The 13,574-nt window shown below is 38.8% G+C and overlaps 1 protein-coding gene across 4 annotated transcripts in view; it reads right to left on the reverse strand.

Moving 5' to 3' along the window:
- The window catches only part of DCAF1 (DDB1 and CUL4 associated factor 1), an 85,878-nt gene that overhangs the window by 37,997 nt on the left and 34,307 nt on the right, over positions 1–13,574 (reverse strand). For all 4 annotated transcript variants that reach the window (XM_024746485.1, XM_024746486.1, XM_024746484.1 and 1 more), the window contains exons 6-11: positions 8,179–8,316; positions 6,663–7,175; positions 6,250–6,351; positions 2,254–2,412; positions 713–892; positions 20–229 (exon numbers count right to left, since the gene is read on the reverse strand). In XM_024746485.1, coding sequence (XP_024602253.1) covers positions 20–229; positions 713–892; positions 2,254–2,412; positions 6,250–6,351; positions 6,663–7,175; positions 8,179–8,316 — 1,302 coding nt within the window. The remainder of the gene's footprint in view (positions 1–19; positions 230–712; positions 893–2,253; positions 2,413–6,249; positions 6,352–6,662; positions 7,176–8,178; positions 8,317–13,574) is intronic.

The following is a 13,574-nucleotide window of genomic DNA, read 5'->3' on the forward strand; positions in this document are numbered from 1 at the left end:
CTAGACAAGGTTCTCTCACCTTGTAAGGGGGTTGAGGATGAACAAGAATGCCACCCTCAGTCCTCTGAAGTGACTGCTTCACTTGTTCCAATTTAATGGCCAGGTGAGCCTCAAAGTACTTGCGCAAGGCCATGCACGTATGTTTCCCAGTTTGGCGGCTAGCAAATATTTCATCATCACTCAGAAGTGCACCCTGATCTTCCAAATTTAGAATCTCCAAAGTACTGATCTATTAAGAAAGAGGCAAAAGAATGGGGCAAAAGAGGAGGAAGAACAAAGAGGAAGAGAAAAGTAAAAGGAGAGGAGAAAGACTTCAATCAACTTTTGTGCTCATGAAGATTGACAAACATCAAAGTACATCTGTCCATACAACATGCTAAGAGTAGCCATATGAAAGCAAAACATTAAACCTATATTGAAAAATTACATAGTTTTCAATCATGCTGAAAGACACAGAGGCACAAAACTTGCTTTTTAGAAGGATCAAGCAATTCCCCCTGTAAGATTACTATATTCAAGGCAAGTCTACAATGGTATAGTCCTCTTAAGAGGAAAAGAAACTTGTAAATGAAGGAGGAAAAAAGACTTCATCCATAAAAATGATAGCAAAATTCCTCCAGTCAGAAGCTTCCTCTCTTCAATGCCACTGAAAGGCAGCCCAGACAAGCAGAACCCCTGCTCCTCACAAAGAGAAGCCACTGAAGAACCTCACCAAGTTCACCAGACGACGAAGACCATCATAGCGGTCAAAGAGTTCCAATACAGCCCGGAAGGAGAAGCAGATTGAGAAAAACATGGTAGCGTGGCAGCATCCTGAAGCATGAGAACATTCCATTAACCACAGTGTGTAGTTCACCACATCAGACAGAACATTGTGGGGATGCATGCAAACCTGCAAAAAATAAAAATAAAACGTAATTTTTAAAAATTTGGGGGAAAGGAACCTTCACAAAAGGGAAGAAAAATTCACAGTGTAGATAGATATCTTTGCAAAATACAATAATCACTCCTGGGCAAGTCATTCTGAGTTTAAAGCTTAAGTTACAAATGAAATTTTATAACAATCTATTCCAAGCCTGAAAACAACCTAAATTTAAAGAAATATTTAAATTCCACCTAAACATACTGAGTGCTAAATTCTGCAAATATTTATATCCTTTAATGCTCACAATGCTCTGTTACACACATATTAGTATTCCCACCTAACAGGTGAAGAAGTGGCTCACAGACATAAGGGACTTCCCCAGGCTCATAAAAGTGACTGAGCCTTCTGATACTAAAGTCTACAAGTTTAATATCCATTCACTCACTGATTCATTCACACACATTTTGTTGTCTCCTGTAAGTCAGACAATGAATTCTGAAGCATTACCCAGGTTTGTTTGATACATTTTTATCTTAACCACAATTGATTTTGTACATACACACACAGATTAGGTTACTACTCTCAAAAGATTACATATCCTTGCATAATGCTGAATCTTAAGGAGTTAAAAAATTAAAATCAAAATATTACCCTATTAGTAAATATACAAAGATGAATAAAGACACCACCCAAGAAGAATTTACCAACTTCACTCTACCAGAAAAGCCACACCACACAGAATATTAGAAAAATATTCCAGGCATAGAAATGACAAGAGCTTCCCTAGTGGTGTCTAAGGACTCATTTCTTTTCAAATGTACAACCCACTTAGACTTTTTTTAAAAATCACTAAATAAAAAGTCTTAGCTGGAAAAACCCAGAAAACCAGCTACCAGAGGGTAGCTGCCATGCTACCATGTTTTTCTCTGGAGCCCTGAGAACAACTGGAATGATTTTACTGTCTCTACCACGAACTATTTGTTAACACAAATACACAAAGCATCATCTGTTGTTTTTATAATAGACTCAAAAATGCAAAATATAACTCCACTGAAGGACATCTGAAAAGAGCCTGAAAATAATTCTAATGCAGTAAAAATGGCAAAAACTAAAAAAAAGTTCTGTGATCCCAATCCATCTTGGGTTTTTTGTTGGATTTTTTTCTTTCAGAGAGTCAGGAAAAAAAGGACTACAAAATTTTACATTTTGGACCTTTTCTAAAGAATTTTACATTTTTGGAATGCTCTGTAAAGATTCATGCTCCTTGCTTCTTTCACTAAAACCTAATCCACCTATTCATTTTTTCTTATCCAAAAGTTTTCCTGTGAATGTACTAGAATATTCCCCACCCTATCCCATTCCCATACATCTGAATGGACTGGACTTACTCTTTCCATGGCATCCTGGTTGTAGGACAGGTAATACAAGCACATGGATACACCAGTTGCAGCCATAGAAGGACGAGGAATTTCCAGTAATTTCTGTACTCCACCATGTGCAACAAATTCTGTGGCAAACTTGTTATGGAGCAGGAGAGATGCTAGGTGCTAAACAAAGAGGACACATATCACTGTGGAAAAATCTAGAACAAATATCTCTTCACAGTTGCTAAACACAAAGACTCCTCTGAAGCAGACAACCACTCCCTCAGAACAGAAGTAAAACCAATACTGCTTAAGGGAAACAAAAAACAAAAACAAAACAAACCAAAAAACTCTAGGATTCCATAATATTCCCTCCTAATACCAAAGGTTTTCATGAGGATGAAAAACAAGAAATGAAGAATATTGCTGTACATAATGACATAATCCTACACCATTTTATTATTACATAGCTTCCCTAAAGGATTTTTGTTACCCTTCCCATTTTAATCCTTTAAACATCATCAGCTCTATGTTTTAGCTTTGGCTCAGTCACTGACTCATCATCTAATAAAATCCAAAACTCTGCTTTCCTTTAAATTGATCCTCAATATATCCCCAAAGAAAAGTCTTCAGTAAATTATCAAAATTTGTAAATTTTTAGAACTAATCAGAATGCACTTTAAATAGACCTTTACTAATGAACTATTTTATTAAGTCTCTATTAGACAGGCCTTTGTTATCAAGTTTTGTTAACTTGCTGTTCAATTCTTACTAGCCTCTCTGGGTGGACCTGATCTTCTGGGCAATTTTAAGGGCAAGGAGTGCAATGCAAGCAGCAGGCTACTCAATGACTTTGAACCCAGGCCAACGTGGATGGGGCCTCAGGAGAACTGGAGCCTCCTGTTTCTGTTGGCCTCCTGTTTCTCATGTCAAGGTGTCTTCTGGGTGGTGATACAGGCAGCAGGTACAGACAAGACAACACAGATTTGTAATTACATGATTTGATACCTGTATAAATTTCACCAAGGTCAATGGCAAAAACAACAAGTATGTACCCTCTTCAGAAGTTCTCTTAACACAGAGACTCAGACTAACCCTTATATATAATTCAAATCCCTTCACTCTTTACTTGGCTGATACACAAACCTCTACCACATTCCCACCAAGTCTTTCCCCAAGAAACTAAACTATGTATGGTTCCCTCCCCAATACTTAGGCCACTGCACGTGCTTTTTCCAATAAAGTCACTACCATAAAGTGGCAGTTCCACTGCCAGATCAGTAGGTAGGGAAACAGAGAACAAACAGGCTCAATCTTTACCAAGAACCTTAATTCTACTTGGCTCAACATAGCCCATAACCTGGCTCACCTCACTCATGTGGGCAAAGATTCTATTTTCTCTCCTTGTATTGTACCTCCATATAAGGTTCTAGTTCTTTTTTTGTTTGTTTGTTTTTGTTTTTGTTTTTTTGCGGTACGCGAGCCTCTCACTGTTGTGGCCTCTCCCATTGCAGAGCACAGGCTCCGGACGCGCAGGCTCAGCGGCCATGGCTCACGGGCCCAGCCACTCCGCGGCATGTGGGATCCTCCCAGATTGAGGCACGAACCCGTGTCCCCTGCATTGGCAGGCTGACTCCCAACCACTGCGCCACCAGGGAAGCCCTCTAGTTCTCAATTTACTATTTTATCCCATTTTGTTTCTATTGATCTATACGATCTTACAGAAAAACCAGAACATTTTGGCCAACCCAATACTAACTTCAACACCTGTTCTTTCTCCTACACAACTGAGACTTCCTTTTGAACAAAACAGTACACATAACTTTCTATACTTTTTATTTCCCTATAAGAAGGATCTCTTGTCTGATTTTTCCCTGTTCATCCTTATTTCATTTTCTTTAATCCCTTATATGAGGCTGCACAGAAAACAGCTGAATAATGACACCCATTACAGTTCCTCATACAAAGACCTACAGAAATAGCAACTGCCCAAGTCCCTTCTTCACTATTTCCTTTTCAGGACAGGATGCTGCATCTGAAAGCAATCCCTTTGGGTCACTGGAGACCACTCTGACCTCCAGCTTCATCTCACTGTTCAAAGTACAATCATGAGTTTACACACTTTATACACACACACACACACACTGCATCCCATACATAGGAATACATGTTACTCCAATTTATGTCTGACCTCCTCCAAACTTAAAATTTCTGGGGTCTGAAAGGCAAATTTCCTTATTTCTATTTAATTTCAATATACTCTGGAACTGTGCTGTCCAATGCACTAGTCACTGGCCACATGTGGCTAATTTAATTAAAATTTAGTTAAAAATTCAATGCCTCAGAGGCACTAGCTACATTTTAAGTGCTCACATATGGCTAGTAGCCACTGTTTTGAACAGCACAAAGAACATTTCCATCGTCACAGAAAGTTCTATTGGACAGCATGGCTCTGGAATATCAGGAATGAAATTGTAACTTTGAACAGCCAGTGAGAACATTACCTCTTTTTCAGAGGTCTTGTCTAGAAGCTACTATTTCTCAAGGAGAACAGACCATTCCTTCCTTTGTGCCCCATACTTTTCTCACAACATCTATAGTATCTAAAAGAAATCATAGGCTTACATGCCTGTCTCTCTTAACCAAACAATAAACAGCAGAGACTTAACTTATTTGTCTAATATTGTAAACATCACAGAATAGTACTGTGTTCATTTAGTTACCTGTTGGGTAGAACTATAATAGCCACAAAATTATTCATTCCACTTAACCTCTCTCCCTTCAGATTACCTAAATTATCATGAAAAGGTATGGATTTGGTGGGCTAGACATACCTGCCCTCTTACATTTAGCCCCTTTGCAACCTAGAAAATCATTTACCTTTACTGAATTTGAGTATGCCTCTATTTCTTTACTCATTTTCTGCTTTATATTTTGTCTACTCTAAATAATCTAACATCATACAATATGTATATAGTTAATAACTTAGAAGAAGTGTTGTTGGCTGACAGAATACTTAAAAGGTAGTATGACCTAAGGTACTATACACTTAGTTTCTCTTCCTATCCAGTAACAATAACTGGGCCACTCTCAGGTCTAGATCCACTTTCTCCTTTAACATTCAATCCTCTAGGACTGGCCCCTGAATTTCTGTGGAGGCACTTGGTAAGCCTCATTTCTTCTATCTAAAAAAGAAATTTTCATTTGTCACGACTGACACATCTGGCAATAGAAACACCCTGGGGACTTCCCTGGTGGCACAGTGGTTAAGAATCTGCCTGCTGGGACTTCCCTGGTGGCACAGTCATTTAGAATCCGCCTGCCAATGCAGAGGACACAGGTTCGATCCCTATTCCAGCAAGATCCCACATGCCACGGAGCAACTAAGCTCATGAGCCACAACTACTGAGCCCACGTGCCACAACTACTGAAGCCCACATGCCTAGAGCCCATGCTCCACAACAAGAGAAGCCACCACAAGAAGCCCACGTGCTGCAAAGAGGAGTAGTCCCCACTCACTGCAACTAGAGAAAGCCCGCATGCAGCAACGAAGACCCAACACAGCCAAAATATAATTAATTAATGTAAAAACAAAAACAAAAGAATACACCTGCCAATGCAGGGGACACAGGTTCTATTCCTGGTCTGGGAAGATCCTACATGCCACGGAGCAACTAAGCCCATGCACCACAACTACTGAGCATACACTCTAGAGCCCGCGAGCCACAACTTCTGAAGCCTGCACGCCTAGAGCCTGTGCTCTGCAACAAGAGAAGCCACCGCAATGAGAAGCCCGCGCACCGCAACAGAGAATAGCCCGCACTCGCTGCAACTAGAGAAAGCCCGCATGCAGCAACGAAGACCGAATGCAGCCAAAAATAAATAAATAAATAAAATTAATTTATTTTTAAAAAAAGCACCACCCTGAACAATAAAATCCAGAGATGCTACATACCAAAACATATAGGCACATCCATGTCAATAAAATGCTCACTGACCTAACATTTTTAAGAACTTTACCTTGAGTGCCTCAAATGTAAGTAGGACATCGTTAGTCTGTTTCAAGTCAATATAGAACATCATCAAATCCCGTGATCCAAGTTGCATGAATATGGGAAGTAACTGAAATCAACACCAAAAACAAGTCTTAACATTTGAATTTATTTTCACATATTTCCTATTCCTTTATGAAGATAGAAGATTAAAGAAATGAGGTGCCTCTTCCCCCCGCTTTATGAAGATAAACATACAAACACACTTTGATCGAAAAGGCCTTATCAGGAGTGACCTCCATAAGACTTTACCAGTTTGAGGCAAAGACTTTTCTATATTAGTGTAAAAACACATCAATGTATAAAATGACACCACAAAATATCCCAGAAATAAACACAGTGGTCCCAAAATGTGAACACTACTCTTCCCAATAAGCTTACCTCCTGATATTCTCCTAAAGGGGTCAGATACTGGAGAATAAGTCGCTGCTCGATAGCAGGAGTCATAGGATAAAGGGTATAATTGGTGCCAATCACCCAGGGGGACATTTCTGACCAGCTGCTGTTAGACAGCTCAACAAACATGCGATCTGGATCAGATGATGAGAAACCCAACTTTTGCTTGGCTTTCCTAAAGCTCTCTCTGTCACCCTGTTTTGCTGACTTGTTTTTCCTCAGTCCTCCTTCCTCAGGTTTAGTTGCTGAGTTCACTCTGCTACTGGTCTTGTGGGCTGAATCAAGATGAAAGGAGATCTCCATGTCTCCAGAAGCTTCCTCTTGTTCGCCATCCACTACATCTACAGCCATGTCGCCATAGTCCATATCCACAGCTTCTTCATCCAGAGGCAAAAGGGGTTCAGAGGAGAGCTTTCGTGGGCTAGGACGCTTGCTTTCTTGCCTCAAAGCTACTTCCTGAAGCTGTAGCTCCCTCAGTCTTCGAAGTACTATTGCCACCTATCAACAGATATTGGAATAAAAGGGGTTGTCTCTTCTGCATCTTAATTTAAATGATTCAAATAATTCTTACTTCCACTTAGGGATAATCATGCAATTATTTCAATGCCTGGTAATAGTAAAGATTTGATAAATATGTTGACTTGATTCCTACAGCTTGATGAAATAAATAATGGCTAAAAGTCTCATTCCCCATAAAATTTCCCAGAGAACCCAAACCAGAAGATCTGCACATAAAACACCTAATTCACAACATATCTGGCTGGATCAAACTGGGGTGGACCATCACACCTGAAGAGGCAGACACTAGATATATTCACAATTTTTAAAAAGTGTCTGAAAATCAAACATGAATGTTTCTGAAATTTTTATCTGCCATAAGTTATATTCTGTTAAATACTGTCATCCACATTATACATAATTACATAATCTAATTTTCAAGTTCACCATTTATGTTTTACCTTTTCCTTTAAGTACTCATTTTTTGGGCCAAGCCTAAACTGTAGTATTATGCTTAGTTTTAAAAAGAGAGAGTGATTAGGTCTGCAATTTATTTTAATCTGCATTAAAAAAAAAAAAAAGAATGGTGGATGGATATAATGAGGGGTGAATGGATGGATGGGTATTCATGAATATAAGTTTAGTAAAATATTCACAATCAATGTAAGTGGTGTGTATACAGGTGTTCACTGTAAAATTATATTTTGCTAAACGTTTGAAATTTTTCATAATCCAGATGTTGGGAAGGGAAAGGGAGTGGTACTATTTATCTGGTACAAAATACCATGATCCTTGACAAGATGAAAAACAGCTATTTTCTAGTAAAAAAAAAAAAGGTCCAATCAAAACTCTTATGAAAAGTAGTCTTGAAATACTGAAATTATAGCTATACTCTAGTACAAGGTAACAAATAAGATCTACCTATTCAAGTTCAGTAGCAAGAAAGAACGAGTGAATACACTCCCATCTTATGCAAAAAAAATCATTCTAACATGGTCCTTACCAGCTGTGAATTTTCATCCCTGTAGTTGGCAGCAATGTCTTGATTTTCCATAGCACCTCCTAACAGACCAGTAGAATATGTCCTCAGTGGCTGATCAGCCTCTCGGGCCCATTTGAAAAGATTCTCAACAATTCCTTCCTATAGTAAAGGACATGAAATAGCACAATTCAGGGGGAAAAAATTCATAATTAAAGATATAAGCAAAGACTTCAGTCTTGTAAAAGAATTTTTTTAATAAAACATTTCAATATTGCTCATAAGATTAAAAAATCCAAGTGAACTCACTGTACAATAGTAGGTGGTTTAGTTAAAATATCTGTGCACTGTGAAACAGAATTCAATTTATCCACTAAAACTCAAGCTAAAGATCAACAATCACATAATGCAATCCTACTTTAGCTGTTAAGACCCAAAAGGTTCCATGACCAAGTGGGGAGCCCTAAAAATTCTATATCTCTCTTTGAAGTTCACAATGCACAATTAACATTATCAGTGCTCTGAGAAGTCCTCCATCAAACAAGTATTTAACTCCACATATCCCACCCTTATTTTTAGTTAGTTTTTACTATGAAATAAAATACATAAACATGTACAGTCCAAAGAAAATGAAAATCACCTCTGTGATTTACCACTGAGTTTAAGAAACAGAAACCTCCCATGTGTCCCCACTCCCTATACCACCCGCCTCCTCCCTCCCCAAAGGGTACCTGCATTACTAAATTTTAATAATTTTCTTATAAGGCTTTTGTTAAACGTTATATGCTTTGAACTGTGTAAATTGTGTGGTGCCATATGTATTTTTCTGCAACTTGTTTCTTTTACACGTTATGTTTTTTACATTCATCTATATGGTTACATGTAATTGTCACAAATAGCACTCAATATAAGACAGGCTTTACACATAACATTTAATCCTCATATCAACCCTATATGATTAGGTAAGTACTATATTTACAGAATAGAAAACTGTCACAATGAGGTTAAGTAACTTACCAAAAGTCACAAAACTAGTAAGTGGCAAAGCTGGGATCTTATCCTAGGCAGTGTACCTCCAAATGCTCTTCATCTCCATATTCTGCTGCTGCTATTCTGTTGGCTTAACTATACTTATTTTTGTGCAAGCATGTCCCTAAAGTAGACACCTAGGAACAGTACTAAGTCACAGGTGTGTTTGCTCAACTTTACTAGAGGAGGCCAAACTATTTTCCAAAATGACAATTCACATTTCCTACAGCAAATAGTTCTTTTTTCCTACATCTTTACCAACACTTGGCCACTATCAGACTTTTAATTTTTTGCAGTCTGGTGGGTATAAAAAATTAACATTTCATTTAACTTGAATTTTCTCATTTACTAATGAAGTTCAGCATTTTTTTTCGTGCCTTCTGACCATTCATACTTCCACTTTCTCTGAAATACTCATGTCTTTTACCAGTGTTTCATGATAAGCACAAGTTCTTAATTTTTATATAATCATACTTAGCAATATTTTCTTTTAAACGTTGTGCACTTTATCTTAAGAAACTCTTCCCTAGGGTCATGGTGTCATTCTCCTATATACTTCAAATTTTAAAGTTTTTTTTTTAAAAACTAACACTCTGAAAACGCATTTTGAGAAATTCTGTTTTAAAATACTTATTGAGGGGCTTCCCTGGTGGTGCAATGGTTAAGAATCTGCCTGCCAATGCAGAGGACATGGATTCAATCCCTGGTGGTGCAATGGTTAAGAATCTGCCTGCCAATGCAGAGGACATGGATTCAATCCCTGGTCCAGGAAGATCCCACATGCTGTGGAGCAACTAAGCCCCTTGCACCACAACTACTAAGGCTGTGCTCTAGAGTCCATGTGCCACAACTACTGAAGCCCGTGCACCTAGAGCCTGTGCTCTGCAACAAGAGAAGCCATGACAATGAGAAGCCCAGGGCTTCCCTGGTGGCGCAGTGGTTGAGAGTCCGCCTGCCGATGCAGGGGACACAGGTTCATGCCCCGGTCCGGGAAGATCCCACATGCCGCGGAGCAGGTGGGCCTGTGAGCCATGGCTGCTGAGCCTGCGCGTCCGGAGCCTGTGCTCCGCAATGGGAGAAGGCCACAACAGTGAGAGGCCCGCGTACCGCAAAACAAAACAAAACAAACAATGAGAAGCCCACGCACAGCAACGAAGAGTAGCCCCTGCTCGCAGCAACTAGAGAAAGCCTGCACACAGCAACGAACACCCAGCACAATCCAAAAAAATTAATTTAAAATAATAATAATAAAATACTTATTGATATGAAAATATATGTACCATCAATTTTAAGTCTATCATCCTTCCCTATTTCCAAACAGTATAAGAAACTTAAAATACTAACTGCAATTATTGCCTTCCATCTACATGTTATCAAGAATTTCTGTTTGCCCTTTTGCCCTCCAAAATTGTTTATTTTGGTCAATATTTCTAGGTTTACAGAAGTTCTCTGAAGACATTTTCTACTATTATCTGGCCTCTACTGATGCTGTGGCAAAGCATGCTATGTTAATTTGAAGGAATCTTTTATACTCTAGTTGCTTTTTATTACTATTTTTTGAGTGGTTTTGTTTATTTATTTATTTAGGCTGCGTTAGGTCTTCGTTGCTGCACACAGGCTTTCTCTAGTTGCGGCAAGCTGGGGCTACTCTTCATTTTGTGGCGCATAGGCTTCTCACTGTGGTGGCTTCTCCTGTTGCAGAGCATGGGCTCTAGGCACAGGGGCTTCAGTAGTTGTGGCACACGGGTGCAGTAGTGGCTCACAGGCTCTAGAGTGCAGGCTCAGCAGTTGTGGCACACAGGCTCAGTTGCTCCATGGCATGTGGGATCTTCCCGGACCAGGGCTCAAACCCATGGCCCCTGCATTGGCAGGCGGATTCTCGACCACTGCGCCACCAGGGAAGTCCCACTCTAGTTGCTTTTAAAATCTTTTGGTCTTTGGTATTCATTGGGCTTTCTGAATCTGAGTGGTCATGTCTTTCATTTATTTGTAAGATCCTAGTCTCATCCCTCTGAATATTACCTTTCTATTTTCTTTTTCTTTTATATATATGTGTGTGTGTATATATACACACATACACATTTTTTTTTTCTTTTTTGGCTGCACTGCATGCCATGCAGGATCCTAGTTCCCTGACCAGCGGTTGAACCCACACCTCTTGCAGTGGAAGTGCAGAATGTTAACCACTGGACCACCAGGGAAGTGCCTTCTATTCTCTTTTATTGAAATTCCTTTTAGATACATGTTAAATTTTCTAATTCTAGTCTTATTTCTAAGAGCTTCATTAAGGATTATCCTGTCAGATATTCCAGTTTATTAATTCTATCTTTAGCTGTGTCTAAATTTCACTCCACCTCATCTACTAAGTTTTAAAATTCAATAACTGTAATTTTTATTTCCAGTAGTTCCTTTGTTCATTTTCCAAATGGCCATTTTTTTCATAGTCTTAGACTTTTCTTGGAGTTCTGATTCTTTCACATTCATAACTTTTAACTATTTTAACCATTTTTCAGTGTAAAATTCGGTGGGATTCAGTATATTCACAATGTTGTGTAACCATCAACACTATTTCCAGAATTTCATCATCCTAAACAGAAACTCTTTACCAGAACTTTCAATAATGGATAGAACCGAAAAGAAAATCAATAAGGAAACAGAGGAGTTGAACAACACTACAAACCAATTAGATCTAAAAGACATATAGAGAACACTCCGTCCAACAAGAGCAGAATATACATTCTTTTCAAGTACACATGGAACATTTCACAGAAGAGACTACATGTAAGGCCACAAAACAAGTCTTAATAATTTAAAAAGAACTGACCTCTTACAAATAATTTTTTCCAATCACAATGGAATGAAATGAGAAATCAACATCCCAAGAGAAAACTGGAAAATTCATATGTGGAAATCAACAGTCTTAACCAACAAAAGTGTCAAAGAAGAAATCACAGGGAAATTAGAAAATACCTTGAGATGAATGAAAACAAAAACACAACATACCAAAATTTATGGGATACCACAAAAGCAATGCAAAGAGGGAAATTTACAGCTGCAAGCACATAAAATTAAAAAGAAAAAAAGGTCAAATTAATAACCTAACTGTACACTTTAAGGAACAAGAAAGAGCAAATAAAACCCAAAGATAGCAGGAGTAAAAAATAATAATAATAAAGATTAGAATGGAGATAAACAAAATAGCAAATAGAAAAATACAGAAAATTAATGAAACCAAAAGTTGTTGCTTTGAAAAGATCAACAAAATTGACAAACCTTTAGCTAAACTGATCAAGAAAAAAAAAAAAAGGAGAGAAAACAAATTACTAGAATCAAAAATGAAAAGGGAAAACGTCCCCAGTGGTGCAGTGGTTAAGAATCCACCTGCCAATGCAGGGGACACAGGTTCAAGCCCTGGTCCAGGAAGATCCCACATGCCGCAGAGCAACTAAGCCCACACACCACAACTACTGAGCCTGTGCTCTAGAGCCCGTGAGCCACGACTACTGAGCCCATGAGCCACAACTACTGTGCCCACGCGCCCTAGAGCCCGCCCCCCCACAACTACAGAGCCCACGTGCTGCAACTACTGAAGCCCACTGCCTAGAGTCCGTGCTCTGCAACAAGAAAAGCCACCACAATGAGAAGCCCATGTACCACAACAAAGACCCAATGCAGCCAAAAAAATAAATAAATTTTAAATTTTTTTTAAAAAAAGAAAGGGGGAACATTACTACCAATTTTACATGAATAAAAAGGATTATAAGGGAATTCCCCGGTGGTCCAGTGGGTAGGACTCCACACTTTCATGGCCGAGGGCCTAGGTTCAATCCCTGGTCAGGGAACTAAGATCCCACAAGCCACATGTGGCATGACCAAAAACAAAAGTGGGGGGTGGATTACAGGAGAACACTATAAACAACTGTACACCAACAAATTGAGTAACTTAAACGGACAAATTCCTAGAAACACAATCTACCAAAATGGACTAATGAAGAACAGAATAACTGAACAGACATAACCAGGAAGGAGACTGAATCAGTTGTCAAAACCCTCCCAAAACAGAAAAACCTAGGACCAGATCGCTTAACTGGTAAATTCTACCATTTAAGGAATTAATACCAAGCCTTCTCAAACTCTTCCAAAAAATTAATGAGAAGGAGCACTTCCTAACTCATTCTATGAATCCAGCATTACCCTGATACCAAAGCAAGACACAAAGATAGTACAAGAAAATTACAGATACTCATTATGAATACTGATGCAAAAATTCTCAAAAAATACTTGCAAACTCAATTCAGCAGCATACTAAGAGGATTACTGTATATACCACGACCAGGTGGATTTACCCAGGTACGTATGGTTCAAAATACAAAAATCAATCTATGTAACAC

The sequence above is a fragment of the Neophocaena asiaeorientalis genome, unplaced genomic scaffold (genome assembly GCF_003031525.2).
Source record: "Neophocaena asiaeorientalis asiaeorientalis breed wild unplaced genomic scaffold, Neophocaena_asiaeorientalis_V1.1 scaffold251, whole genome shotgun sequence".
NCBI classification, from domain to species: Eukaryota; Metazoa; Chordata; class Mammalia; order Artiodactyla; family Phocoenidae; genus Neophocaena; species Neophocaena asiaeorientalis.